The sequence below is a fragment of the Apus apus genome, chromosome Z (assembly GCF_020740795.1).
Source record: "Apus apus isolate bApuApu2 chromosome Z, bApuApu2.pri.cur, whole genome shotgun sequence".
Taxonomy (NCBI): domain Eukaryota; kingdom Metazoa; phylum Chordata; class Aves; order Apodiformes; family Apodidae; genus Apus; species Apus apus.
In genome coordinates this window covers 11,307,567-11,335,398 of record NC_067312.1, presented here as the reverse complement: position 1 = coordinate 11,335,398, position 27,832 = coordinate 11,307,567, and the positions used below count along the sequence as shown (strand labels likewise).

Sequence of the window (27,832 nt, the reverse complement as noted above, 5' to 3'; positions counted from 1 at the left end):
GTCAAACAGGGCAGACCTGGCACCCCTGCAGATGGAGGGGCAGCACTGCAGGAACACCATGCAGGCATTAGTGTGCAGCTGCAACATACTCACCAGTAACAGACCAAAACACTACCACTTGCAGGGCCCCTTCAGCCAGCCTAGGTTGCAGTCATGATCTTCATTTTGAAGCCAAATTTATTTTAAGAAATAACAACAGTTGGGGAAAAAAAGAAAGAGAGAAACAAGTTATACCAAGTTTTACTATCTCCCACTCACATAAAGCAGTGGAAACACTCCAGTTATTCCAAAAAACGAGACATTTTAAGTGTTTCAGGTCTGCAGGGGGAGAGCTGCCTGGAGCCCACGGGCAGACTGAAGACGCTTCACCTACAGGTGACAGAAGCACTCTGGCTTGCTTCTGACTTCTCAAACTCAGAGCAGAAACCACTTTCTATCCAGTTACCCACTTTACGGTGCCCCAGCAGCAACATTCCCTACAACAACTCTAAGCTTTCTGTTTTGAACTCCTCCCCCCCCGCTCCCTTCGCTGTCACAGCACACCCACCCCCGCTGTCTCGGAAGCACCGACCGCCTCCTGGGGCGGCTCCAGGGGCCACGCAAGCCCCACGCCCCGCTCTGAGGACGGTGCCTGCTGTGGAAGGCTGAGCCTCGGGGGGCTCTTACCCGCCCCCAGCCCCTCTGCCCACTTCAAACCGGCTCACGGCCGCAGCAGCCCGGCTCCGCGCCCGCGGAGCCGACCCGACGTGGCCCCAGTCCGCCCGGCCGGAGGCAGGACATCCAGGAGCCCCGGGCAGAGCCCCAGCCCCAGCCCCAGCCCCAGCCCCAGCCCCAGCCCCAGCCCCAGCCCCAGCCCTCGGCCGCCCCGCACGCCGAGGCGGGGACCGGGCACCCCCGGGCACACGCAGCCCCACGACGGGGCCCCCGCCGCCCGTTACCTGCCGCTCCCCGCCGCCGCCCCGCGTTCAAACGGCGGCCCCGCCCCGGCGGGCGGAGCTGGGCGGAGCTGGGAGGAGCGAGCGGGGCCGGCGGGGCGAGCGGGGCCGGCGCGGGGCCGGCGCGATGTCGCCGGGGGATGGGGCGGCCGCGGATCTAGCGGCGCTGTCGGAGCTGGACGAGGCGGCCGTGCTGGGCGGGCTGCGGGAGCGGTTCCTGCGGCAGCAGATCTACGTGAGTGCCGGGGGTCCGGGGCCGGGCGGGGGCGGCGGCGGCGGCGGGCGCTGGGCTGACGGGCTCTCTCTCCCGTCTCCACCAGACCGATGTCGGCGACATCCTCATCGCCATGAACCCCTTCCAGCCCCTGCCGCTCTACGGGAGAGAGGTGAGTCCCCGCGGCCCCGCCGGCCGCGCCCCGCAGCCCCCCCGCCCCTTCCCCACCTCTCCCCGCCGCTTCCCCCCAGGTCTCCGAGCAGTACCGGCGCCAGCAGAAGGGCACGCTGCCACCCCACATCTTCGCCGTGGCCAGCCGGGCCTACCACGCCATGCTGGGCTACCAGGGCGGCGAGCCTAAGAGCCAGTGTATTGTCATCAGGTGAGGGCAGGGTGGGCAAGCGGGCCGGGCTGGGGGCTCGCCAGAGCCGGGCAGAGGCGGTGGCCCGGGCGGCAGGCAGCGAGCCGTCCCTGGGCTCTCCCCGCTGCAGGTTCAGGCAGAGCTCACCCGTGATGGGGTCGGTGAGGCAAACCCAGCTGCGCTTGGGAGGCATCGCTCTTCCCAACCCGTCCACTTCCCGGACAGGAGAGCGGGCAGATGGCGAGGGGAGGTGTGCGGCAAAGAGCCGGCTCCCGTCGAGCTGCTCATCTGCCAGGACAGCTAGATATGTTGCTTTTTTATTTCTGGAAAGATTTAACCCCCTCTGGGCAACACCATAGGGTGCTCTCCTTTGGCAAAACAACTCCCAGTGTGACTGCTGTACTGCAGGTGGTAAATAATGAAATGAACATGTGTTGGTGGTGTGGAGCTTCCCACGTATAAGCAAAGAGCAGCAGAAAGAATATCAGAAGCTTTTTTTAATTCAGTCCTTTGGAAATCTGGTCAGGGAAAATCTTATTGTCGTGGACAATTGTGTGCACTAGAAAGGAAAAAAATGGGCTCTTTTAAGCAAGGAGTGTGTCAGTGTCACGAACATTTCACTCCACTATGTCACTGTTGTTCTGCTGAAACTGTGTAGGGCAGCAGATAGCATCAGCTAGCAGAGGAAGCTTCAAACAGCATCAACTAGCAGAGAAGGCCTCCTAACACTCACTGTCTTTTCTCGGTATTGTAGAGAATAGTTTAAATGTCATGTCAGTTAAAACACTGTCAGCTTGTTTGATTTAATATTTCCTTCTTTGTGTTTGCCTTCTGATCATTTAATCAGTATTTTCAGTCTACACAGTGTGGAAATGACTTGCTGAATCACCCCTGGCTGTTGTGGTGGGACTGAGAGCTGACCCTGAGGGTCACTTGAGCCCCACTCATTTCTCTGGTCTGCAGGCCATCTGTACCAGTGCTCTCATGAAGCTGATGTCCTGGAGTCAGCAGGTGTAAGAGCTGCAGGTAGAGCTCTTAGGGATGAAGAACAGTCATAGCATTTGTCTTGGGAGATGGAAGAGAAGAAAGAGCAACCAGTGGGTGTTTGCCAGCAAATCAGTGTTCTAATTGTTTTCTGCCAGCAGTTTGTGGTCTGGGAGGTGAGAGTCTGAGCTATTCCTGTGCATTTTGCAACCCATGTATGTGTTGCTATCACAAGGAAGTTCATGATCTGGCTCTCTGCAAGTGGTGGAACACTTATTAGTAAGATTACCTGGCATGAGCAAAGCTGGGGGGGAGGGAGAGGAGGAAGTCACTCATGTTGGACCGGAGTGCATCAGAACAGCATGGGGATGCTTCAGGCTCTGCTGTCCTTTGTGGTGTCTTTGATTTCTCCAGCTTAGTCTAGAAGGTGTGAATAGCATGTTCCAGAGGCTGATGCTGAAGGCAGTGGCTGCCCCCAGGTGATAACGCTAATTGCAACCAAGTTGTCCTGTGCTGCATATGCTACTGGCTGCGCTTGCCTTCCCAATCCCAACGGACATTAGTCACAGCCTGGATATGCTGTGGTACAGCACTTGGTTTTCCTGGAGTTGACTATGCTTTTCTTCACAGCCTGTGGCTGTTACACACCCGCAGCTGCATCATGTTTACAGGACCTGCTGAAGCTGTTGTACTCAGAGTGTACAAGGACAAGCTTGAGCTGTGGGAGTGCTGACTGATAGTGCTTTTGTGGAGGAAGGAAATAACTGTAAAAAAAACCAAAACCACCTAAATTATTTTAGATACTGATCAGGGGCACTGTCTGGATGGCATGTTTTCAACTGACAAAATGGCCTTTATTTTGTTTGTGCGTTTTTGGATAGTGATGGCCTGGTCTGTGCTTGAGATCAGTATCTGTCATAGTATCAGGAATTTAGCCACCTGTGACAGACACTTGACACGAAGCAGTAAAGCCACACCAGGTGCTCAAAGGTCGGATGTGGAAGCAGAGACCTGCCCTCAAGCATACCTTCAGCATTTCCTGCCCGATGGTGCTTTTTTTCTATGCATAGGCTAAAGTTCTCTGCCGGCGTGATGTTGTCAGTCAAGGGCATGTTGTATGCTGATTGTTCTTCCTCCCAGGACAGGGGAAACTGCACTTTCCAAGTACTGCTTGTTTGACTTGGAGGTGGAGGCACAGGGCAGACATGACAGCAGAGCGACGCTGCTGCTGCGGGCAGGTGGGCAGCTCTAAGGCTGCCTGTCTGTGTTCTCAGCCAGCTGCTGCCTGTGAATGTGGGAAGCACCTGAGGTTTGAGATGGCCACAGTGTCTCAAGATCAGTACTCCGTTGTGGATATGAGGTGGATCGGGCAAATCTCTTTGGAGAAAGAAGAAGCTGTTGACTCCAGCACACCTGGGAAGTTGATGCATTAGCTCACTTTTGAAGGAGGTGGTTTTCCAGAAGTTAGATATATTTTCTCTTAAGAAGCAGAGAAAATGGTCTGTCCAGTGCACCCCATGCAGAAGTGATGGCATGGGCTATGTCTGTATCTCCTTGCAGATGGGGAAATATTCCCTTGGGGAGGGGCAGGACCTTGTGGGACCTGCTGCATAAAGCTATGGTGCGAGTTCACACACACAGTTGAGCTGAAAAAGCTGTGAAACTCTCAGACAGGAGAGGACTCTGAGATCACGGAGCACGAAGGCATAAAGAGCAGGACAAGTAAACAACTGCTGTAATTTCCTTTGCTTTTTCTTGGCAGTGGAGAGAGTGGTGCAGGGAAAACAGAGAGTACGAAGCTATTGTTGCAGCACATAATGAACCTCTGCAAAGGCAACTTGCAGCTGGAGCAGCAGATCCTTCAGGTAGGTCATTACAGGATCGTGCTTGGAGGTGCAGAAGCAGCACTGCTGCAAGACAACTTGATCTAGGTTCAGAAAGCCTGCTGATGAATCAATCACCACTGGAAGTCAGGGAGCAAAACAAGACACATAAGAAAATAGTGGGTAAGGATGGTGAAATAGCTGGCCACAAACTGGAAGAGTTGGTAGGTTAGTAATTCAGTTTGCTGGGAATTTAGTGGTATCTTGAATGATAGAAAACAATCGTGAATGTTCTCTGTGACAAGGGATTAGGGGCACTTTTCCAAATAATTTCCTATTTGAGATAGCACAAGGACTTGTATTAAAAATATGAAACATGAATTTAATGGTACACAGGAATGGAGAATCCACACAGCCTTCTGTCACCTTTGCTTGGTTACTTATACTGACTGTCTGGCACATACCTGCTAACTGGCTACTTTCATCTTTGCCGTTTTCATATGCCTTTGCTAACTGATTTTGAAAGATAAGTACTTGTCTCTTTGATCTGAAGTATTTCCATTGGGATTGCACCCCAGGGAGCTGTAGGGATTTTTTAGCAAATCATACCTTAACCTTCCATGTAATAGATTAAGTTCTTGGACTACTTAATTTTAAAGTCTTTGTTTTCAGGTTTCCTGTAGAACCAGAGAGATTTGTGTGTGCTGAGTTAACTTTGGCTGAACACCAGTTGCCCACCAAGCTGCTCTATCTCCCCCATCTCAGGGTTGCAGGGAGAAGAATATGACAAAAAGGCTTGTGTAGGTCAAGGTAAAACCAGGGAGATCACCCAGTGATTACCATCATGGGCAAAACAGACTTGACTTGGGGAAAATTAATTTAATTTCTTGCCCATTAACATCAGAGTAAGATAATGAGAAATAAGAACAAATCTTAAAATACCTTCCCCAACACCTCCCTTCTTCTCAGGCTCAACTTCACTCTTGATTTCTCCACCTCCCTCTCTCAAAGGGGTTGCAGTCACTTCATCACACTTGTCTCTGCTGCTTCTTGCTCCTTGGGTAGGACTCCTTATGCTCCAGCATGGGGTCCGTCCCACAGGAGACTGTCCTCCACAAACTTCTCCAACATGAGTCCTTCCCATAGGCTGCAGTTCTTCACGAACTGCTCCAGTGTATGTTCCTTCCATGGGCTGCAGTCCTTCAAGAACAGACTGCTCCAGCATGGGTCCCCCACAGGGTCACAAGTCCTGCCAGCAAACCTGTTCCTGCTTGTGCTCCTTTCTTCACTGGTCCCCAGGTCCTGCCAGAAGCCTGCTCCAGCATGGGCTTCTCACGGGGTCACAGGCTCCTTGAGGCATCCACCTGCTCCACCACAGATCTCATGGGCTGCAGGTGGATATCTGCCATTGGTGGGCCTGTCTTGGATCCATCTGGTACTGGCTCTGTTGGACATGGGAGAAGCTTCTGGTATCTTCTTACAGAACTGATCCCTATAGCCTCCCCTTCACCAAATCTTGCCACACAAACCAAATACATTGTGCCATGCTTTGGGCTTGGAATGGCATGCTGTTTCAGTGTGGTATCATCCACAGTAGATCAAGGTGAATGCCTGTGCTCTGTTGTGGGAACATGGCATTGATCTACCTGCTGGCTCCACTTATGGCTGACTTGGGCCACACTACCAAGCTGCTTCTGATCTGAGCAGGTTCAGGAAGCAGCTGTGCCTGGCCAGCTGAGGGCCTGGCCTAAAGGAGCCTAAAAGACCTGACAGGCAATGTGGTAGCTGGCCTGCAGTTCCTGCACTGGAAACAAAGTTCACTTCAGTCCAGCGGAGCTGCTCTTTGCAAACCTGGAGGTTACAAAAGAAATAATAGTAATCTAATTTGCTTCCTGTAGATACGTTGAAGGGCTAAGTTAGTCCTTTTGGGATTACAGTGTCCAGCTGTAAAGCTGTGCTCAGGAGGCTGCCCAGCATATACCCTAAGGCATTGTTCTTCCAATCAGCAGTCATTCTTTGCTCAAAAGTAGAAAAACTGTCCTTTCACCTTGTTTGGATCCAGTTAACCAAGCTGGGCTGGTTGTTCTATTATGATTCTTTATTCTGCATTAATTCTTTATTGGTATTCTTTGTCATTCACTGTCCTGAGCTATATGCAGTCTACAAATTTCAGTAGCTAAGTTATCATGCTTCTGTTTACTGGGTGCCATGTTTGCCTTGTTTATTGTTGTAGTATAGCAGTCAAATTATCTACTGATACTATGTCAGGTGCTTTGTGGAAACCTCTTACAACAACCTTATCTTCTGACAAATGAGTCAATGATCTTTCTGAGATGAATCAGTTTGCTTCTGCTTAATTTCAGTGATCCCATGTCTTTGTTATACTTGCTGCTTTCAGTCCTTTTATCCAGGCCATGATAAAATAGATGCTCTTGGGTGCTGAATGTTGAACAGTAAATGCTAAAGCTGAACTTTTCAAAGTAAATTAGATTGGATCACCTAATCTGAAGAATGCTTGTTCTGCTTGCCTACTTGGTTTAGGTAAATCCATTGCTTGAAGCTTTTGGCAACGCCCAGACTGTGATGAATGACAACAGCAGCCGCTTTGGAAAATACATACAGCTGCGTTTCCATAAGAATACAGGTAAAGTCAAAAAGGTCAATGACTAGTTTGGGAGGTGGTTAGGCACTTGAGGCAGTGGACTGAGTAGCCAGAACTTGTGGAGAGTGAAATGTTGTCACTTGACTCCCTGGAGGATGGGTGTGCAGTTAAGTAAGTAAAATCTTAAAGCAGCTACAGCTGTAGGCTAAGACCTGGGTTTAGACAGTGGTGGGAATACAGGAAGGATATGGGGGTGACAATGCAAAGGAAGTTTCAGTAATACTTCGTGGTGCCAGGAGTCTTGATTGCTGCTAAAGGAGGTGAGCAGACATCTCTAAGATGATGGGAAGCATGGAGAAGCCCAGGGTGCTGGGCATACTAGAGGGTGTTGCACACAAGGAAGACAATTCCGTGTGCCTATTGCCAAATGAGAGATCTGGGATAGCTCAGTGAGCTTCATGTCCCCAAGTGCAAAGTTTACCCTGTCACTCTTCTGTGCAGTGCGAGGTGCGAAGCTGAGTGAGTACCTGTTGGAGAAGTCACGGGTAGTGCAACAAGATATCAGGGAGAGAAATTTCCATATCTTCTACTACATGTTTGCTGGACTCTCTGCAGAGGAAAAGGAGATGTATGGGCTATTGGATCCTTCATTCTACAGGTACTTCAGAGGCAGAACCTAGCTTAGACTTCTTGATGGGGGGTGAAGGGGAGAGCAGCAAAATGAGGCCTCTACCTCTGTCCTGTGGTTCTACCTGTGGAGACTGGTACAGGTAAACAGATGAAGGGAAGCTGGAGGTGGGATCTGACTGATGCTACATGAAGGGATCTTGCGGGTCATCATGGAAGCTGGGAGGTCTGAAGTGTCTTTGCTGTATTACCATGGAAAAGTTTCTTTCCCTCTCAAGTCTCCACTGCTGCTGATCTGCTTTGTTCCTTTTGGGTAGGGCTGGCTTGCTATGCTGACTGTGTGATGGTTTTTATGGGATATGCACTTTCTCAGGTACATAAGTGGATGGTTTGGTACACAGGATGTAGTTCAGCGCTGGAAGCACAAATACCAAGAGGTGTGCAATGCCCTTGACATGGTGGGATTCCAAGAACAGGTCAGTTCTCGGGTTGTTTAATTTCCAACTCTGCTTCCTGCAGGCACAGGGTTTCTTTCTGGCTGCTGTTTTGAGGTTCATTCCTATTTTTCTCCTCTGTATTTTCCATATTGCTTTCTGAACCAGCGAAGTCTGTCCGACTTTGTATAGAGCCTTTTCCCACAGGCTACCTGTGCCATTCCCTCACCTCTCCAGCTTCTGGGGCCTCCATGTTGTGCATGGTACACACTGATAGGTTTTCAGTCACCATTCTTCTGTGTTTTAGGAGCAAGTGGACATGCAGACTATCTTGGCTGGTATGTTGTCTCTGGGCAATGTGACCTTTGAGCCTGAGGAGAGCAATGGGTCTGTAAAAGTGAGCGGAGCGTCCCAGGGATGGCTGAAGGCTACAGCGGTGAGTCACAAGAAGAGCTGACAGAAACTGTATTGATATGATGCTGGTTCCCACTGACACTGTGACTGCAGGAGCTGCTCCTGACAGAGATGCGAGAGGCTGTTCCTGCCTCAGAGCATGCAGGCTTCTGAAGAACAAGGAGTTTATTCCGGAAATGCACTGTGTCACCCCGTGACTGCATTTGTGTTCACTGCTATTCATGTCCAAAGAGATCTTTCACAGCTTCTATTTCTCTGTTTCACTCTCCAGAAGCAGTGTCGTGCATGTGGTAATATCACATGTGCCTTGCTGACTTCATACAACACAATCTTCTTAAAATCAGATGTTATTTGTTAGTAAGCATGGTAGGTCCTTGGAGTAATTCAAATGTGCAGTATCTGAATGCTAGTTCTGTGGTTCTGACAAATCTTTTTGAAGGATACCACCTGACTGCTATCATTTTTGTTGCTTATGGGCAACTAAACTTTTTACTATTTCACATGCAATTATAACAGATTAAGAGGTATATGTTCCCCAGGATCATCCCATTTTTATCATATGGGGTGATACATTGTCTTGCTTTGTTAAGAACAGAAACAAGTTATATATTTCTGCCTTTTCTGTGTCTGTTTATTTTGACCTATTTGAAATCCCAGCACCCTTGGGATTTTTTTTTTCCATTCCTATCCCTTTGCCTGTTTCCCTCCTACACCATACCTGAAACAACTGCCTACATCTGTTCAGGAACCAGCTTTTTTTTTTTTACTTCTTGTTTTCTGCCCAGGGGAGGGGAATTCTTGTTTAAGCAATCACTGAGGGTTTCACTTGTGTCTGACTCCTCTGTTTCCTGTATCTTGTGGGTTGGTTTGGCTCTGATGCCTGCTAAAGCTCGGATGCCTCAGCACCTTCACAGTTGCCTTGGTGTGGTGCTGTTCAGTAAGTGATTAAGCCACTCAGCAGGGACTGGCGTGGCTCCCGGAGAAGGTGCAAGGTGGCAGCACTGGGAAAGCAAAACCAGAAAGTATTTCAGAGAAGTGCAAGCATGAGCTTGGTCACTGCGGGGGTGATACATATCTCAGAGCCTGTGTTTGACTCCAGTGTTGTGAGATGTTAACAGTAATACTTGCAGCTGAGCTCAGAGGCCTTAATCTGAATCATGACTCTGTTACACTGGGTGCTACACAGATGCAGGGAGATAGGATGCTCACAAGTAGAATAAGAGTTCACTATTGACTGTCCTGATCTGCTTCCTCTCTCTCAGGGTCAGTTTGGAGTCCAAGAAGATGAACTGCTAAAATGCCTTATTTGCACAATGTCGGTGACCCGAGGTGAGCAGATCCAGCGTTTTCACACCCAGCAGCAAGCAGAAGGTAAGAAATATAATGAATTGCAGATGTGTTGGCTAGAAAAACTGACCCGTATTTGATGGAAGGGTATTCCCACACATGTGCCACTTGCTGGGAACAAAGATGCTTGTCTGTGCCTCTTTGTTCCTACTGCACAGCGGCGAATATATCAGTGTTTATCTGTTTAGTCTCTTACTAACATGTAGGACCATGAGTGCTGCTTTTGTTTCATCTCCAGGAGACTGCAGAGATTAAATGAGAAACTGAGGAATTAACTTTGCTCTCTCCCTCAGTCCTGCCTAGAAGTAAACTGTAGATATTTGTAGGAAAGAGGGAAAGTCTCCTGTTGCAGGGTGTTTGCAGTGTGCAAAGCTCTAGGTAGTAGATGGAGAAATGACAGAGAATCATGGAGAAATAACTGAGAGAAACAATGAGATAAAGTGTTATCAGGGAAGGAGTAAGGTGAGAGGAGAGTATGTTGAAGTAGCAAGCACAAGGTGTTATTTTCCCTTCCAATAAGAAAAAAAAATAATCCAATATAATCTGCACAAAAGGGTTCACTTAAAAGAAAAAATTCTTTAAAAATAAATTAAAAAGCATGAAATCCCAGGATTTCTAGATTATTGCTTAAAATAAATGACAGAAAAAACTGAAAATGGGCATTTAGCTGCTGCTGTTTCCCAAATGTCTTCTGTTGCATCACTTTAGATAATAAAATCTTCATCTTCCATCATGCAGTATGTCTCCTTCGTAGATGTCAGCAAATTTACAACCAGTTGCATCCTCCTCTTGCCCATGGTGTTTCAGTATTTTGCAGCTGTGGGCTAGGAGGAACAGAACCCTTCAGCTTTCTAAGTACAACTTGGAGGCTCCTTCTTGGTTTAGCTTTGGTGGGTTCTATACCCAGTAGACTTTCAGAGAGCAAAGCAAGTCTCTGGATATTCTAAAAAGTGGCTGGACTTTTTTGGAAATGAAATTTTCCTTTTTAGATGGTCTCACAGGTGCCATAGTGTGCCATATATGGTCTTGTAGAAAGGCTGTGAAGATTTCAGAATGAAAGCCCTTGTGTAAGTGTGCAGAGGGCAGGGACAACCAGACAGATATCTAATGTTTATCTGATCTTTAAAAGAGCTTCATACACCACTAGATGCTGTTGCTGGAGGTGAATGTCTTGAGGCAGCTTGTGTGCTGGGTTCCCTACTCTCCTCTGAGCCCTTCAGTGACCTGCTCTTGTCCTTGTGCAGATGCTCGGGACTCCATTGCAAAGGTGGCATATGGCCGAGTATTTGGCTGGATTGTTTGCAAGATCAATGAGCTGCTGGCTGAGAATGTGGATCCTGAGGTGGAACTGAGGGAGATAGGTGAGTTCTGCCTGCCTTGCTCCTGTTCTGTCCTCAGATGTGTGTCCCTCAGCCACACCAAAGGAAAGGCACAATATGAGGTTTCGCGGAAGTTGCATGCAGGGATCCACAGTTGAGGACCACGTTGGAGATACTGGCCAGCAGTATGAAGTCTGTAGGGCCTTGGCCAACTCTGAGCAGTTGGTTGGTCTGAAGCAGCTGTGGGGCTGTCGTTCTGGAGCACTTGGGCTTTGCAGGGGAGCTGGGGGTGGGAGTAGGGCTATTAACTGATTCTCCAAGGTGGGTTCTGGGAGAAGTGCCACTGGTGACTTGAGTGGCGTTTCCACGTGCCACAGGAGCTGGGTGCTGGGACATTTAGTTGTGTGTTGGGGCATGGCAGCTGTCTGCAGGGAAGGTCTGCATGATGGGCTCATCTTCCCTCTTGTAGGTATCCTGGATATTTTTGGGTTTGAAAACTTTGCAGTGAATCGTTTTGAACAGCTTTGCATAAACTTGGCCAATGAGCAGCTGCAGCACTTCTTCAACCATGTAAGTCTCACCTTGTGGGGCAGAGAAAGCAAAGCACTGATCTACCTGGCATGTTAAGGAGAGCTTAGGGAAAAACAGGTCTTTTGCTTGGAAGGGCACAAATGTTGATCACTGAATCAAAGTAAAGAGCAGCAACCTTCTCTGCTGTGGCAGGGGAGCCACTGAGGCAGGGAAGGAAGAAGCGGAAGGGTCAAGCAATGACCAAAGCTGGCAGAGCAGGGTCATTTTGAGAAGTTTTCCAGCTTTATGCACCAGCATCAGTGAGTGACAGGCCTGCAGAACAGCAATTTCATCTTGGGCCTGTCATGCCATGGGTGAGAGAGCTATGCTTCTGTCCTGTGTTTGGTGGGGGAAGGAGGATAATCACAGTTATCTAGCCAAGCCTGCTGGATGCTCCAACCTCTTTTTTCTCTTGTTCAGCACATTTTCCAGCTGGAACAGGCTGCCTATAAGGAAGAAGAGCTGCCTTGGGAGACTATCACATTCAACAACAATGAACCTGTTTTGGTGAGTGAGAGGACTGACAGAAGGGAAGTGCTCCATCCAGCCAAGAGAGGAGTCTTGTACTTGAGGAGGAGATGTACTTGAGGAGGAGATGTACCTGGGAAGAACCTCTTCCAAGGGTGGCATAGGTGAGAGTGGATGCCCTGTACTGCTTTAGATATGTCTAATGTGTCTTCTTTCCTGCAGAACCTACTCCTGGCCAAGCCACTTGGGCTTCTGTCTCTTCTGGATGAGCAGAGTGCGTTTCCTCAGGTATGCATGAGATAGTTGGGAAAGAAGATAGTGTTGGAGAAGGTAGAAATAAATATTTGGGCTGCAGAGAGAGATTTTATTTTGGAGTGTGGCTTCCAAGAGCAGGATGAACAGAAGTGTCCCCATGTGTGACTGATGAGATAGTCACCTCAAGGACAATCTAATGATACTGGCATCCCTGCGGAGAAGAAGAGAGTACAAAAACCGTTCCACAGTTTTCCAAGGCCACTTCCAACATTTTGTTTTGCTTCCAGGTGCTGTGATCTTGTTGCAGCCTTATTGTTTAATTATTCAATCTGCTTTCTTGCAGGCAACTGATAAAACATTTGTGGATAAATTAAACAGCAGCTTCAAGGGGAATTTACACTTTGAGCCAGGCCGAGGCCGTGTTTTGAGCTTCAGCATCCTTCACTATGCTGGAAAAGTACGTACTGTTTGCAGGAAGGAGGCTGGTTTTAGATGTGTAGAAGGGGGCAAATGTGTTGCTGGACAAATAAGGCTTTAATGTTAAGGAGTGTATGGTCCAACAGTGGTAATAACAGAAGTGATGTGTTCCCACGGAGCTGCTTTCTAGAATTCACTGCAATTTCTGTAGAAGGTATAGAAAGAGAGGACCCCCAAAGAAAGTGGGGTTAGCTGTGGGAAGCATAGGGTATTAGATGAGTCTGCTGCACTCATCATCGTTCTGTTGGAGCTCTAGTCTTAAAATAGTCCTTTATAAAATAGAAGCCCTGCATCCACTGTGCAGCACCAAAGGATGGTCTAAAGCCTTTACCTTTACCTGTTGGATTCCAGAGCACACCAGTCACTATTTTATTGCAAACACTGAGGAAGACAGTGAGAGCAACCAGGTAATTAATGTTTTGAAAATCTAGCCAGTTATTTATACATTCAGCTTGAGGTTTTGGACTGTTGCATGTACCCTTCCTATTATCAGTTTTGAAAGCATTGGCCCTAATGCAGTGAATTGATTTGGGACAGATTTTGAAGCAGGAGCAGACATGACAATTCAGGTCATTGTAATATGCAATTTAGTAATCTAATCTCACCATTGTTGACTAAGTTATTACTTGTGACATTCTTTATTACAAAAATTAACACCCAGCATGGAAAACTGAGTGGCAGGCTGGAGATGAGAAAGCAAGGGAGAAAGGGAAACAAGGGCATGCATGACAACAGGATGGAAGTCTATTCAAAGGGAAAAGGGGGGGAGGAAGGAAAAGAGTGAAGCATAAACCAAAAGTAAATGAAACTTCATAACCGAGAAAAGGTGGACATGAAAAGGTGGATGTCTCAGTGTTGTGCTGCTCTCCTGTGGTTCTGCTGCCTCAGTGCCATCTGAAAGGTCTTGTTCCTCAGGATTTGCACCTGAATGGTGCACACAAGCATTCACCGAATTCACATTCCAGCCCTATACATTCAATTTATCAGTTGCTCCTGGCAAGCTGTGGAGGTGGCTTTCTCAGGAAGCCTGTGAGCCCTGCTGGCCTTAGTGACTTGCTTCCCTTTCCCCTAGGTGCAATATACAGCTGGGGGCTTTCTGGAGAAGAACAGAGACACCTTGCCAGCCAATATCCGTGGGCTCTTCATTAATAGCATCACCCCCTTGCTCAGTATGCTGTTCACAGGCAAGTCCCTCTGCTATGACAGGGTGTCCCACATGAATCAAGGCCCACCTTGGCAGAAGTGAAGTGTGGGGATGAGGCTTGTGTGCTGGGAGTGTGTTGCACAGCTAACAGTCCCAGGGAGACTGCCTTCACTGGCTCTTTCCATATGTTCTGTTTTTGTCTAGAAACTAAGCTGGACAAGGTGATAGCTTCCAGCTCTTCACACTGAAAACAGAGTGCTGCAAAGCCATAAGCAATGAATGTAGAGATTATCCTTTTCAAAAACAATTTGGTTTTCAGGTAAAACTTAAAAAATCCGAGGTCATGCGTTATTTCTCACTCACCACTTAGACTCCCTTTTTCCAGTTATTGATAAACCCTTGGAGTTCTCAAGGCTTCTCTGAAAGTAAACATTTAAAGAAAAGTCAGGTGGATGCTTCCGTGCAATTTGTCTGACTGAACACAGTGCTTCTGTTGCAGAAATCTTTGTATTTCTTTTTGTCCTGTGAAATCGATGCCACTTTCTGGGATTTACAAGTAACTGATGAATTTCATTTCTGTTCTCCACTGTGTTTTTTCAGCTCTTCTGCTTAGAAGTATCTTTCTTCTTAACCTCTTCCACACTTTTACTGAAGATAATTAGTCTTGCCCCAACTGTTTAAAAGTTCTTAAACAACAGAGAAAATGTGTTCTCGGATTGGTTGTCCACTCCTGGGCAATGGCTGTAGGTGGCCCTCCTGAGCAATGGGGTTAGCCCAGGTGACCTCCAGAGGTCACTTCCAACCTCAACCATTCTGTGGTCCCGAAATCCACATGAGACTCTTGAATCAAAGGTATGCAAGACTGTCACTAGATACTTCTGTAAATTCAGCTTGCCTGAATTTTCATTTTGTTGGTAAATTAGTTTTAAACTATTTGGCTAAATAACCTCTCACCTTGACAGTTACAGGTGATCTTCCCATTTGCTGTTTTACTGCATTGTGAGATGCCCATTGGTGATAAACCTTTTGAAGGTCATTTAAGGTTGTTCAGTAACCTGATTGCCTGGTCGGCTCAGTGACAGAAAATAATACTGCCTGCATTGTATACTTCATATATTTGCATTTTATTCTCCCTTTTTTTAGCTCTTTCCTTGTATTTCCACATTGTGAGGCCTAATGCCCCATGTGTGGTTCAGTATGTGTAGGGAGGCTTGTGTGTGAAGTGAGGTTTGAATGTTTAGACATGGTTGATTGTTTAGGCATGGTTGATCATGAGCAAAGGTACAAAATTAACTATTGTCTCTGCTCTTCCAGCCACTGTCTCCAGGACAGGGACACTGATGCCTTACGTGAAAGCCAAGGTATTGCACTTTCAAACCATATGGCAATTGATATAAGATGGCATAGTTACCTGATATTTATTACTTGAGAAACTGGCTGAAAATTAAAGCAGACAGAAATTGGTTGAGAATAAGAGCAGATTGCGATCTTGCTGGCAGCAACTTCTCCTTTATTTTTTACTGGGTTTTCTGTTTGCTTCTGCTGACATGTTTAACTTGTCTTTCCCCCACTGAAATCCTTTCTCTCTCCTTTTTGCCATCCACCTTCCAGCAGAGCTCTTTGGATGGCAATCAAGCACATCTTCCAGGGGTGATCTTTTGTTTGGGTCTGGTTTCAGGTCATACCAGGAGCAGCTGGCAAGTTCAACAGCACACGGAAACAGTCTGCTGGAGCTCAGTTCCGGGTGAGGTATTGCTGCCCTGCAGTGCCCCTGGAGATGAGTGTGATGATATTTTAGTGAAATCTTCCAGGCGTCTAAGTGTAGTTAAAGCATTCAGCATCTAGACAGGGTCTTTTCGGGGTGCCAAGTACAGTTCATCATAGTGGGAGCAACCCAGTTGTTATCAGAGCCTTGAAAGTTGCAGTGGGGTGGGAAGACAGTTCTCGCTGCAGGATGTTGTACACTGGGCTCTGAGAGTGCTTTGGCTTGCTGAACTGTTTATCCTTCTCTGCCCTTGCCAGCATTCCCTGATGGTGCTCATGGAGAGGCTGTATTCTGCCAACCCACACTTCGTGCGCTGTATAAAGCCCAACAGCCAGAAGGAGCCAGGTGTGGTGGACAGCCAGGTGGTACTGCTGCAGGTAAGGAAAAGCTGCATCCTTTACAGGTATTTCTGCCTTGCCTTTCTCCCCTTGCAAGAGAAAGAGTAGGCATGCTTTTTTATGCAGGTAAAAGTTCTGGGTACGTGGCTGTTTTTGTGACACAGTCTGGTATGTCCAGCTTTTGCAGTCTTATTTCTCTTCCATTTATTTTTCATGAATGCAATGAGATCTGCTTGTCAGGCACTGAGATTCATCTTTGCAACTCCTAGATGGTAATTTGTACAGACAGTGGTACTCTACAAAAATATAATGCTTCTTGGAGAAGACAGTTTTCACCCATCATCCAGGGCAACTATGAATAGGAGCCAAGATGGGATTGCTTTGATAGGGGCTGAAATGTGCTGCCATGACTGTCCTTGGATAATGTGTCAGGTCTGAGAACCAGATGCTTTAAAGAATACTGAAAATTATTAGAAGAGTTCAGAAAGCTCTCTGGCCTGTTTAATGTATATAGAAAAGGATAGGATTAAGAGGGAAGTTCATCCATGCCTCAGAGGACTTCCTTGTCCAGATTTGGAACTGAAAGGCTATCCTCTAAGGGGCTAAGGCAACTCAGTACCCATGGCTGGAAGGTAAAGTTATTTCAGCCATTGTTTTTTATGGTTTCCAACTTTTAACTGAGAGTGCTTAATCATCAGAGTTACAGGATATGGTAAATTCAGTCTTTAACCAAGGAAACATTTTCAGAAAGAACCTTTTTCATTTTGAAATAGAGAAGTTTATGACTGAATGAAGACATTTCTGGCTGCAGAGGAGCAAGCTGATGTCCTAATGACCTGTCTCTGATTCTCTGATCCTCTTTGTGGTGCTGCTTTAGCTCCGTTACAATGGACTGCTGGAGACAATCCGTATCCGAAGAGATGGTTTCTCCTGGAGACCCTCATTTGAGGAATTTGCTGAAAGGTTTGTTAAAACCTCTGAATGTTCCTTACTAGATTTTGTTAGGGAAGCAGCCCTGGTAACCAGATATGGGCAGGAAGGGAAGCAGCCTCTTTTAAGTTCATGTGCCTGAGATCGTGGCGTTCTTTGCTGTGGGAGGCTGAGTGGGAAAGAGGGTAATTGTTATTTGCTGTGAGGGTGGTATGGGTCAGGTCAGCACATCAGGAATGTGGATCTTACCTTGCTTGCTGTGTTGTTTTTTTTTCTCACAGATATGAAATTCTTCTTCTTAAACCAGATGTTTCTCTCACAAAAGAAAGGTAAGAATTGCTGTGTAGCAATTCAATTACTGTAAACCTTGCTATCCTGTGGAATGAGAACTGGCTAATGTTCTCAACTTAGGGAGTCACAACAATGGTCAAGGGTTCCCACTGAACTCAGTGTGGCAGGGGCTCAGGACAGTTGCCAGATGCCTCTCCAGGCTTTTTCCTGACAGCCTCATGGGAGAAGAAGAAGGTAAAGATGATGCTGAGCAAGCAGCCAGCACTAAATATCTCTCAGGATAGAGAGGATGTTTCTGGTCTAACAATTGTTTATGTGTGGAGGCATAATATAACCCCAGCTCTTTCAGAACCTGACTGTTCCTCACACACATAAATGTCCCTCCAGCTCTGCAGTCTTACCCAGTCAGCTTTTTACTTCCTATGTCTAGGACAGCAACTCTCCACCTCTTCTTTCCTACTTTCCCAGTCCCTCCTTCCTGCCATGGTCAATTGCGACTGATGGTGAAAATGAAGCATGTAGGGCAGCCAGGTGATTATTTTTTTTTCTTGTAAGAAAAGGATTTTAATGTTCCCTTGGAAAAGTTCCCTCCTGGAAGTTGCTCCTCCAGCCTTCACAGAGCTTCCTGAAAGCTTACTGGTGATACTGAATTAATAAGAATTGCAAACCCAAGTGAGACCCAAGTCAAGAGAAAATCTCATGGATTGGAGAAAGATGATGGTACAAGGGCAGCACAGTGGGTTTTCAGACACAAAATTTTTGAGGAAATAATTATTTTGGAGATAGATTCTGGCATGGTGGAAGTTAGCTGAGAAAGAAGGAAAACCACTTCTGCTTTGCTATGTGAGATAATAGCAAAAAAAGTGCCACTACAGTTTGACAGCCTGGATTTGCAGGCAGAGGGAGGAAGCTGTCTGTGTACTGCAGCTGGAGTGTTGCTTTTGGTTTTAAGTGTTGGTGAATCTTCTGAGGGACCCAAATTTTATCACTATTCTGAAAAAGGAAACTGGAATTGGAAAACAGACTTTCTCCGGAAGTCTTGCTGTGCTGACCTTGTAACTTATGTGCTTCAAAAAGTTTGGAAATGGAATGAGTAATAACAGTTCTGAGAATAAATAGGCTCCGCAGAAATGCCTCCCAGGGAGCTGAAGGAAATCTGTCTCTAGGAAACCCATTTGCTGATGTTCCTGAATGTGATCTTAGCGGTACCTCAAGGGGCACTGCAGACTGACTGGCAGTTACTGAATGTGATCGGGTGACAGGGGATAGAGAATGTAATGCAGAAACATTGAGGCACTTTTTCCTCCTTTATGCACCTAAAACCACTGGCTGCAAGGCACTGGCTTTGGGTGGAAAATTATTTATTTCACTTTTTTCCTCTCTTACAGCTGCTTGGAGATACTGGAATGCACAGAGCTGACAGGCTGGATATGTGGGTAGGTGTGGATCACTGTTGCTGGGAGTGAGGGGCATGCACTGCTGAGACTTTATACATACAGACTGTTACCTGGTTCTCTTTAGGGAAAACTTTGTGTCTATAGGCCTGCCCAGAGAGTGATTGAGTGTAAGTTTAGACAAACTGTTTCTCACTGCTTCTTTTTCTCCCCAACTTCTCAGGAAGTCACGACTTTTCTTTAAATATTGGCACCAGGAACAGTTGGCAAAGTATGTGGAGCGACTAGAAAAAGCAACAGTTGTCATACAGAAAGGTGAGCGCTGGGGCAAGAGAGTCCCTCAACTCTGATCTCTAATCAGGGCAAGGAAATCTTTTCTCCAGTCCCTGCTCCCTCATTCCACCTTTGCAGATGATGGAAAGGCAGGCCATCTCCATGTCAATGCCCTGGGGAGTCAGCGTGCTTATTGCAGATGCCCACCTCTTCAGTGCTTATCCTCAGTCAGGGAGAGCCATCAGACAGTGTGAGACTTGAAAAGAGAAAGCACATGTGCAGGAGAACTGAGCTGAGCAGGGCAAGCATATGATTTGGCTGCATCCTGAAATCTGGGTAACTGTTCTCTGGAGTGAGGGCTTATTTGTGAGTGGTGTTGAACTGAGGAGGGGGAAAAGAAGATAAATGAAGCAGATCTCATTCCTACTTTCAGCAACAGGAAGAAGGGGATGAAGTTTTGCTTTGGTGTGGTTTTTTTAATTTCCTTTCTAGGTAGTGTCTCCTCTGGCAGCCTGTTTCTCCAGAACAGGCACTGTGGGCAGTTTGGTACTTCCCTCTGTACAGGTTCCATGAGGACTGTGGAACCAGGAAGAAGAGGCTGTCATCCTGCCTGGTCACTCTCTGTTGTACTTGTCTGTTGTACTTGTATGTCAATAACCCACTTCTGTATGGGTTGTTGCACTGCTGAAGCATCTGAGTGGCTTCCAGCTGGGTGTTGTACAGCATGGCAAACATCAGGCTGTCACACGCTGTGCCTGGTTCTCACTCATGGGGAAGATGTGTAGGCAGAGTGAAATCAGGAAGTGTGGCTTTCAGTTCATGTGCTTTAGTACCTGGTAGACTAGGCAAGAAAATGCAATGTCTCTAAAGCTCCTGATGAACCCTTTGATGGCTGCTTATGGGAAAGGTTATCCTGTGGGCTGACACCGTGGAAATCTCATCTCCTGTAGGGAAGAGCTTTGCTTTTACTAAGTAATGTCAGCAGGGTACTGGGGAGATAGATCATTAACAGAAGCCCTTCTGTGAGACATTGTTTTTTAGGTATCCTATGCCTTGGCATTAGAGATGAGAGCTTAGATCTGTAATTTGATTTTCTTTAAATCTCTGATCTGGCAGCTTAGAGAGTAGAAGACAGTTCTCATGGGGTTTTGACTGCCTGCTCAAGTAGAGTCTGCATTGCTCTTTATTAACACGTTTGAAGTGTTGAGGGCTTTTCCCTGGGTGTAGGAATATCACCCAGTGTGCTTCCCCAGGGAGTGACAAAGGCATGACGAGCAATTTTTTTTTTTTTTCTAACCACAACTTTTCTCTGAACAGTTTTCAGGGCATTCAGATGCAGAAAGATTTACCTAAAACGGGTGGCTGAGCTGAGAGCTCAGGAGAAGGCAGAGAGAGAAAGAAGAAAGCAGCTGGCAGTGGAAGCAGAGGCCCAAAGTGAGTTGTTCCCACTGCCCCTGTGCTTGGCCATTTGTCCAATGATCACCTCAAGGTTCTGTAAGCTCCAGGTGATGACAGCCTGCCTTCAGCTTTCTGAGCCTGGAGACTCCACCAGTGTGGTGGGCAGGGAGCTGCTGACGTTTCTGCCATTTGAAACTGCAGCTCTCTCTGTGGGGAGCAGAAGCAGTGTGGTGAAGGTTGTCTGCTGGGCTGTGTGTTTCCCACACACTCCATACAGCAGAACCTGTCCCTGTCCTGGGCGTATGGAGGATGGATCTCATGGATTGTATTAATCCATGATCTGGATGAGGGGACAGAGTGTATCCTCAGCAAGTTCACTGATAATACCAAACTGGGAGGGGTGGTTGACACTCCAGAGGCCTGTGCTGCCACCCAGTGTGACCTGGACAGAATGGAGAGATGGGCTGGGAGGGACCTAATGAGGTTCAACAAGGGCAAGTGCAGGGTCCTGCACCTGGGGAGGAAGAACCCCATGCACCAGTACAGGTGAGGGGTGGACCTGCTGGAAAGCTGTCCTCATTTGAAGGATCTGGGAGTCCTGGTAGACAGTAAATTATCCATGAGCCAGCAGTGTGCCCTTGCTGCCAAGAGGGCCAATGGAATCCTGGGGTGCATAAGGAAGAGTGTGTCCAGTAGGTCTAGAGAGGCTATTCTACCCCTCTACTCTGCCCTGGTGAGGTCACAGCTGGAATACTGCATCCAGTTCTGGGCTCCCCAGTTCAAGAGAGACAGGGAACTACTGGAGAGAGTCCAGCAGAGGGCAACAAAGATGACTGGGGGATTGGAGCATCTCCCTCATGAGGAAAGGTTGAGAGAGCTGGGACTGTTTAGCCTCAGAAGACTGAGGGGAGACTTTATCAATGCCTACAAGTATCTAAGGAGTGGGTGCAAGGAGGATGGAGCCAGACTCTTTTCAGTAGTTCCCTGTGACAAGACAAGGGGCAATGGGCACAAACTGGAACACAGGAAGTTCCACTTAAATATGAAGAAACACTTCTTTACTGTGAGGCTGACTGTCACTGGAACAGGCTGCCCAGGGAGGCTGTGGAGTCTGCATCTCTGGAGATACTCAAGACCTGCCTGGATGCAGTTCTGAGTAATGTGCCCTGGGGGATCCTGCTTAAACAAGGGAGTTGGACTAGGTGATCTCTAGAGGTCCCTTCCAACTCTGACAATTCTGTGATTCTGTGATCTTGGATGCTAGATCTCATCTTCTCTTTTCCTCGTTGCAGAAAAGAGCTCCCGCCCAGTCCCTATGCCCCGGAAGTGGTGCCCTCAGCCTTGTTGCCGTCCTCCTGATAAACCACCAGTCCCACGGCCACGCAGCAAGCTAGCAGAGGTACAAGTATTATCTCTGCTTGGGGCCCTTTAGCCAGGTGTGCTGGTTCTCTGCTCTTCCCACCTTCTGCATGCACATGTTCTCCTGCATGTGGTCCCAGGAGAAGGCTGCCATTCTTGTTGTGAGAAGTGAGAGCATTCTTTCCTACTGTGGTTAGAAAAGCATGGTCAGGACCTCTGAGGAACTGAAAGCATCATTTGGCAGTTTGTGACTGATCTTCTCTAAAGGGACTCAGGAGTGGGATCATTTCTAAAGTGATCCCTTCAAAGGTTCCCTGCTTTTGACCTTGCTTTCATTCTTACTTTCCCCCTCTCTTCACTTTCAGTTCACTCCTTTTGATAACTTGGACCCTTCTGCACCTCGCCCTGTTCTGGGAACAAAAGAACCAACTGGAGAAGAGACAAAAATAAGTAATCACAAGAGAGGAGCAACTCTCCGCTGGTTCAAAGAGACACAGGCTGAGAAGGTCATGCAGAATGATGGGGCCTTTCCAAGCTGGCTGCATGGGATGATCAGTCGGAGGTGAGTACCCTGGACACAGTGGCCACAGCTGGGGCTGTGGGAAGCAGGCAGAAGCTGCAGTGTCCTTAGTAGGACTGTGTAGGTTGGATTTGCCAGTACTTGCCTCCTTAAGGAATGGCAGCTACCTGCATAACCTTCCACTTTCAGACTGTGAGCTTCAAACCCGCAGGGGGAGCTCAGAGCTCCCTATCACAGGATGCAAATGCTGACAGTAAATACAGATCCTGTGCAGGGAAGGGAGGCTTGGGAAGTACCTGGAAGAGGCAATGCACACGTTTACCCTCTTGTGGACCATTCACAGAGACATGATATGGAATGAAGATGAGCTTTTGGTCTGACTCATTATGACTGTTCTCTTATTTCTCAGTTTACCTTAGGAGGAGACCTGACCTCAGTTTACAGCAAGAGAATACTGAATTCAGTGTACATTCAATTTTTTAAAAATATTAAGAGGGGCTTTAATGAGTACCCAGTAGCAAGATGCCCCCAAAGACTCCAGAGATAGCAAAAGGAAGACTTTCTGTTGATACGTCTGCCCATCTAAGGAGAGTGCAGCATAGGTGGAATTCACATCCCTTTAGGCTGGACGAGACACGCACAAAGCCTTGCATTTTGTTTATGAGACTGTGAATCTTGAACTTTTTTGGGAAAGCCTTTGTTTGAATGCTTGAAATTTTGCTACTGAGTAGGCCTCACACTTCACTCATTTGGCTGGACCAAGCACTACTTTCCAAGCAGTTTGGTAATAAGAGAAATGCTGATTATTCCAGTGATCAGATAGAAGCCAGACACTGGGGTTAGCAGGTAGACATCATAATCTCTGGATATAGTCTCCCCTGTGTGCAAACAATTCTATAGTGCTGCATGATTGCTAAGTGCCAGTGTCCCTTATTTGGTGGGACTTGTGTGTGGGCATTGCTGCCAAGCATGCCTGTCATTTGAACACCTTTATCATCTTGTTTCAGTTCAGAACTTCTATCTGTTCAAGCTACAAGTCTCCTTCAGTCTTATTAGATCACAAGTTCTTGGATTTTATCAGTTTGTCAGTGTGAACATTACTCAAAGACATTGTACAGCACATTAACTTAGTAAAGGATTCTGCTGTAGCTGACAGCTCTCTGGTAGCTGCATTTTTTCTTTTTTTAAAGATAATTAACAAGCCCTCACTTTCATTAATGCTTTTGTCCACAAATGCAAGAATGCCGGACAGGGACTAGCACCTGGAAGCCAAAACTGTCCAAAATTTGGTATAGGCTAGCCATGAGCACTTCACAGTGAAGGACTGAAGACCTTCAAAGAAACTGAAGATTAGATACTTTTGAAGTGGTGTTTCCCACTGCTGAATTTAAGACTCCATGAAGCGTCATGTAACAGAGCAGCAGAGCAATCCCAACTGCCCTGGTGATTTGCAGTCACCTTTAGCCTGGAACAGGGCACATGACAAGCACAAAGCAGTGCTTTGTCTACTGGGCAGAGAGGGGGAAGACCCACTTCCAGCAGGAAGTTTAGAGAGCCAAAGTGGTGTAATCTACGTTGGTGTTTGTCCAAGGCACTGGGCTTACCTTTTGCTGAGCACCACTACCCCACAGCATCCCAGTTTCTTCCGTCAGCTCTGGAATGTAGGAAATGCATATGTGCACAGCCTCCTTATGTTTTGTCATATGTGCTGTGTTGGAAGGTAGCTGTTGCTATTGCACTAGTTTGACTGCTGGAGCAGGTTTAGAGCAGCCCTGCTTGGAGAAGCTTTCACTAGGAGTGTTGTGTCTCCTCAGCCTGCTAACAACTCCTTGTACCAGCAAGTCTGGAAACCTCTAGCTGAGAACACATGGGGCAGGTGCTAGCCTCCTTTGGGACTGGGCACACAACCATGGTAACATGAGATAGGATGGGTGTCCCTGCACAGAGGCAGCTCTCACTGTCTGCTGAAAAACTCTTTCCTGCTTCCAGGGAAGCTGAAAACTTGCTGATTGACAAGCCTTTGGGTTGTTTCCTAGTTCGGATCAGCCAGAGTCGACCAGGCTACACCTTGACATACAGGTAGGTAATAAGCCTTGCAGAGGAGGAAAAAGAAGGTCCTAAACTGAGCTATGCATGGCTGAATGAGTTAACCTCCTCCACAGATAAATCCAGTGAGGATGGTGTTCATCCTTTCCTGTTGTGGGTGCCTCAGACAGTTTGGAGTAGCAGACATGACACTGCAGAGTCTGTCTCTTGCCAAAAGGGGCAAACAAGGTTGAAAGAAGCATTAACGGGAGGACACGAGTCTAGAAGAGGGTCTGAAGAGGGGCAATCAGAGTGCTACAAGGACATGGTCTTTGTACAGCCTCAGGGAAGGCACAGGGCAGAGTTCTCATGTGGACAACAAGCATGAGAGGTGGTACAGTCTGCTGAGGTTTGGGTCTGGCTGCTGGAGTTCTCCTGTCACTAACCTTGGGGAGATTGCTCCTCCAGCACCTACCAGAACAGTGTCTGACATTCCAGCATGGTGCATCTTCCACGTCTTCGTGCTTATTTGTTACTGTGGCTCCTGATCACACCTGGCCTCTGGAGACAAGTGCAGGGAGAGATGACTGGGACGCAGAGAGATGCTGTGGCCCCATGCCTTGACTGTTTCTGTCTGCCCCCCTCCCCAGGGGCAAAGGCCGCTGCAGACACTACCTGATCCAGGTGCAGTCCAACGCACGCTATGTCATCCTGGGGGAAGACCGGGCTCACGCCTCGCTCACCGAGCTGGTTCGGTATCACCAGACTGTGGGCATCCAGCCCTTCATGGAGACACTGACTGTGCCCTGTGGGCAGGTGAGTGTCAAGGATCTGCAGCCAGAGGAGGGGATGGGGTGTGGGCTGTGCCCTGGGTGGATAGAGTCACTGTGGCAGCAGCTGTCTTTTGTATTCTGGCCAGGCAGCCTGGCATCTTCTGCATACACTGGGGAAATGCTACTAGCTGGGCACTGGGGAGTCCTGGGCTGTGGGAGAGACCCTGGTGGGTGGGTGACACTTCCCTGCCCCTTGAATGTCAGCAGTGGGCACAGCTGGGTATTCCAATATGTTGAGCTGTTTGGGGTATGTGAAGGGTCTGCAAGCCACTGCTGAATGCGCTCTTTTCTCCCCTCAGAAAAGTGGTGAGAGTTTGGATCCAGAAAATCTGGAGTGCCTTAAGCAGGGTCTGTCAGCTGCCAGTGGGGGGACCCCTCCAGAGGACCAGCCGTGCCCCTCCAGGCCTTCCACCAACAAACCTGCTCCACAGCAGGTTCTCATGCACTTGCAGTACAGGCAGAACAACAATTTCCAAAGCCAGCAGAGCAGTATGAAAAAGCCAAGCTCAGACAAGGAAGGAAGCCACCGGCAAGCTTTCCCTCACCTCCATTCTTCCATACGTCTGGCGATGCAGGAAATCCAGCAGGTGAGATGAGGCACCCACAACCAGTGTGGAGCATGTGGAGCTGCCCCATCCAGGGGCAGGAGAGAGGAGGCTTCCACTAGTAGCTCCTCAGTCATGGGATGGTCTGTGGGTCAAGTCTATTTTCACTGGAAGTGCTGGGCTGGAGAAGACCCTGGGAGAGGGTTGCTGAGATGCCTGGCGAAAAGTCCACAACAGAAGGGGCTGTGATGTGGCCAGTGTCCCAGTCACTGCTCTCCTAATGCTGTCTCTCTGCTTCTCCAGCAGTTCTCTTCCATTTTCTTGAACAACTCTCTGCAGAGCTGCTGTCAGTCTCTCAGCATTAAGGACATAAAGCCCAACTGACACGGTAAGAGGAGGCAGCACACAGGAAGGCAGACAGCAATTGCAGCTTCCCTGGTAAATGGAGGAGCAAAGGGGCTCTTGCATTCCTGCTCCACCTGGAACATTTCTTGGCTACCAGCTATCTAGAAACCACAGGAAAAACAGAGGGCAGTGGCCAGCATTCATTCCAGGGCTGCAAAAAGACCAGGAAAAATGGGAAAAATCAGCGTAAGATTGGGTTCCCAGCACCTGTGCTGCACAGTGTGCCTGCAGTTCAATAACAAGGCTGCTGGAGGGAGCTCATAGTTTTTTAGAGGCCCAGGGCTGGAAGGAAGCGTGCCATCAGAAAACATATCTGCTTGTGGAGAGAGGCACCTATCAGAAGTGGGTGCTGGGCAGAAGCAGTGAGCCAGGGGCAAGGTGGAGAACATACAAAAAGCAGCAGACAGGACTTTAAGCAAGGCCTCAGCAGCTGGAAACAGCTGGTTACTGAGGCTGTAATATACTGAGAGGGGTATACGACTATATGGAGTGGGCCAGGGTGCTTCTGGCACAGCTAGCTATGTCCCATGCCTTGATTGCCTGAAGCATCTAGTTCCCCTCTGCAGCCAAGTGGGTGAGACCCTGTCCCATTCGGTTGCTAAAACGAGGAGGAAGCAGTGTTAGTGCTGTTGTGCACATCTGGAAAAGTCTCTGTTTGTGTCAGTTGGGAGTGGAGAGAGATCTGAAGAGCATGCTGTTGGCTTCAGATGCACTGTGGGGCTTGCAGCCCTGCACCAGGGTTACTGAGTTACCTGTGTGGTTCTGCTCCCAGGAATTCATGTTGGAACGAAGCTTTTTGGTTTGGTCCTGTCTTGTCTTTGATGGCTGATAAAATCCTCTGCCTTAAGTGTTTGACTCAGTTGTTCCATGCCTGATGGTGGGTACTGATGTACCCAGGAGCTGATCCTTGTGTCTGAAGCTAGGCAGAAGAAAGACAAAACGTGGGATTTGCACAGATAACTGCGAGCATGTCTTACTGAGACTGCTGAATGGCACCCTCCCTTTATGTCTTCCACTGAGTTGTGTTTCTTGACTTTCTTGTAGGTTGGAGTGGCTCAGCCTTCTCCTGTTCCAGTGCTGCTGGGCCTTACCTAACTCGGTGAACATACTGGACATACAGCAGCCTTTTTTCTTTTCTTTTTGTGTTTGCTGCACCCAGCTGGCCCTGTGCCTTTAGACATGACTGCTGCAAAAATGAACTTTCATCAGCACTCAGCTGGTCTCAGTGGCTGAGACGGCAATATCTGGACCAGTCTGGTCCTCACAGAGGGGAGAGGATGGGAACAGCCACACTGCACAGTCCCACAGTGCCTGACAGTCCATGTGTCAATACTTCAACGTGCCTAGAGACCCCTCACCTCGCACTGTTAATAGTCACAAACTGGATGTCTTGAAACAACATGTTTTCTCAGAGATACCTGTACTGATTTCCTACCTCTTTCTCTTCAAGTCCTGTCTCTCTTTTCATCCTGTGTGTCTGCTGCTCTGAGTGCCAAGGGTAGCTGGGCTTGGGAAGTAAGGAGTTAAACTGATGTGTCCAGTTTTTTCATTGCAGGAGCACTTGAACAGGAGATGAGACAAGGGGCAAGAAGTTCTTCCCGCAGAGGGAATTTCCTGCCCTTGCATCAGTGTTCTGGCACACTGCTGCCCAGTCCTTAGCCAGAGCTCAAGTCAGGGAACCATTGGTGAAACCCTCCCGTTCATCCTGGTTAGAATCACTACAAGGTGGGCTGGACAACACGCTAGTTTACAGTGAGGATAGGGAGCTTGGAACACACAGAA

General features: G+C 47.9%; 1 protein-coding gene across 1 annotated transcript; it reads left to right on the top strand.

Moving 5' to 3' along the window:
* The first annotated feature begins 1,062 nt into the window (after positions 1-1,062).
* Positions 1,063-27,832, top strand: LOC127395598 (myosin-IIIb-like). The gene is made up of 30 exons (XM_051642745.1): positions 1,063-1,170; positions 1,256-1,321; positions 1,401-1,531; positions 4,257-4,359; positions 6,859-6,961; positions 7,421-7,442; positions 7,535-7,577; positions 8,288-8,416; positions 9,657-9,765; positions 10,986-11,102; positions 11,530-11,630; positions 12,051-12,137; positions 12,321-12,386; positions 12,697-12,810; positions 13,903-14,014; positions 15,289-15,335; positions 15,653-15,718; positions 15,997-16,116; positions 16,955-17,040; positions 17,289-17,336; positions 18,687-18,734; positions 18,916-19,007; positions 20,283-20,399; positions 21,656-21,762; positions 22,088-22,284; positions 24,232-24,321; positions 24,918-25,083; positions 25,400-25,687; positions 25,949-26,033; positions 27,095-27,832. The coding sequence occupies exons 1-29, from the start codon at positions 1,063-1,065 to the stop codon at positions 26,027-26,029; spliced, it is 2,964 nt and encodes a 987-aa protein (XP_051498705.1). The 3' UTR covers positions 26,030-26,033; positions 27,095-27,832.

What these genes read in the sequence shown, in the direction of transcription:
- LOC127395598 (XM_051642745.1), top strand. Translation starts at nt 1,063, where the DNA reads ATGTCGCCGGGGGATGGGGCGGCCGCGGATCTAGCGGCGCTGTCGGAG. An exon ending in GGTGGAACTGAGGGAGATAG is followed by an intron (nt 11,103 to 11,529) that starts GTGAGTTCTGCC and finishes TCCCTCTTGTAG; the next exon opens with GTATCCTGGATATTTTTGGG. An exon ending in TGCCTTACGTGAAAGCCAAG is followed by an intron (nt 15,336 to 15,652) that starts GTATTGCACTTT and finishes GTCTGGTTTCAG; the next exon opens with GTCATACCAGGAGCAGCTGG.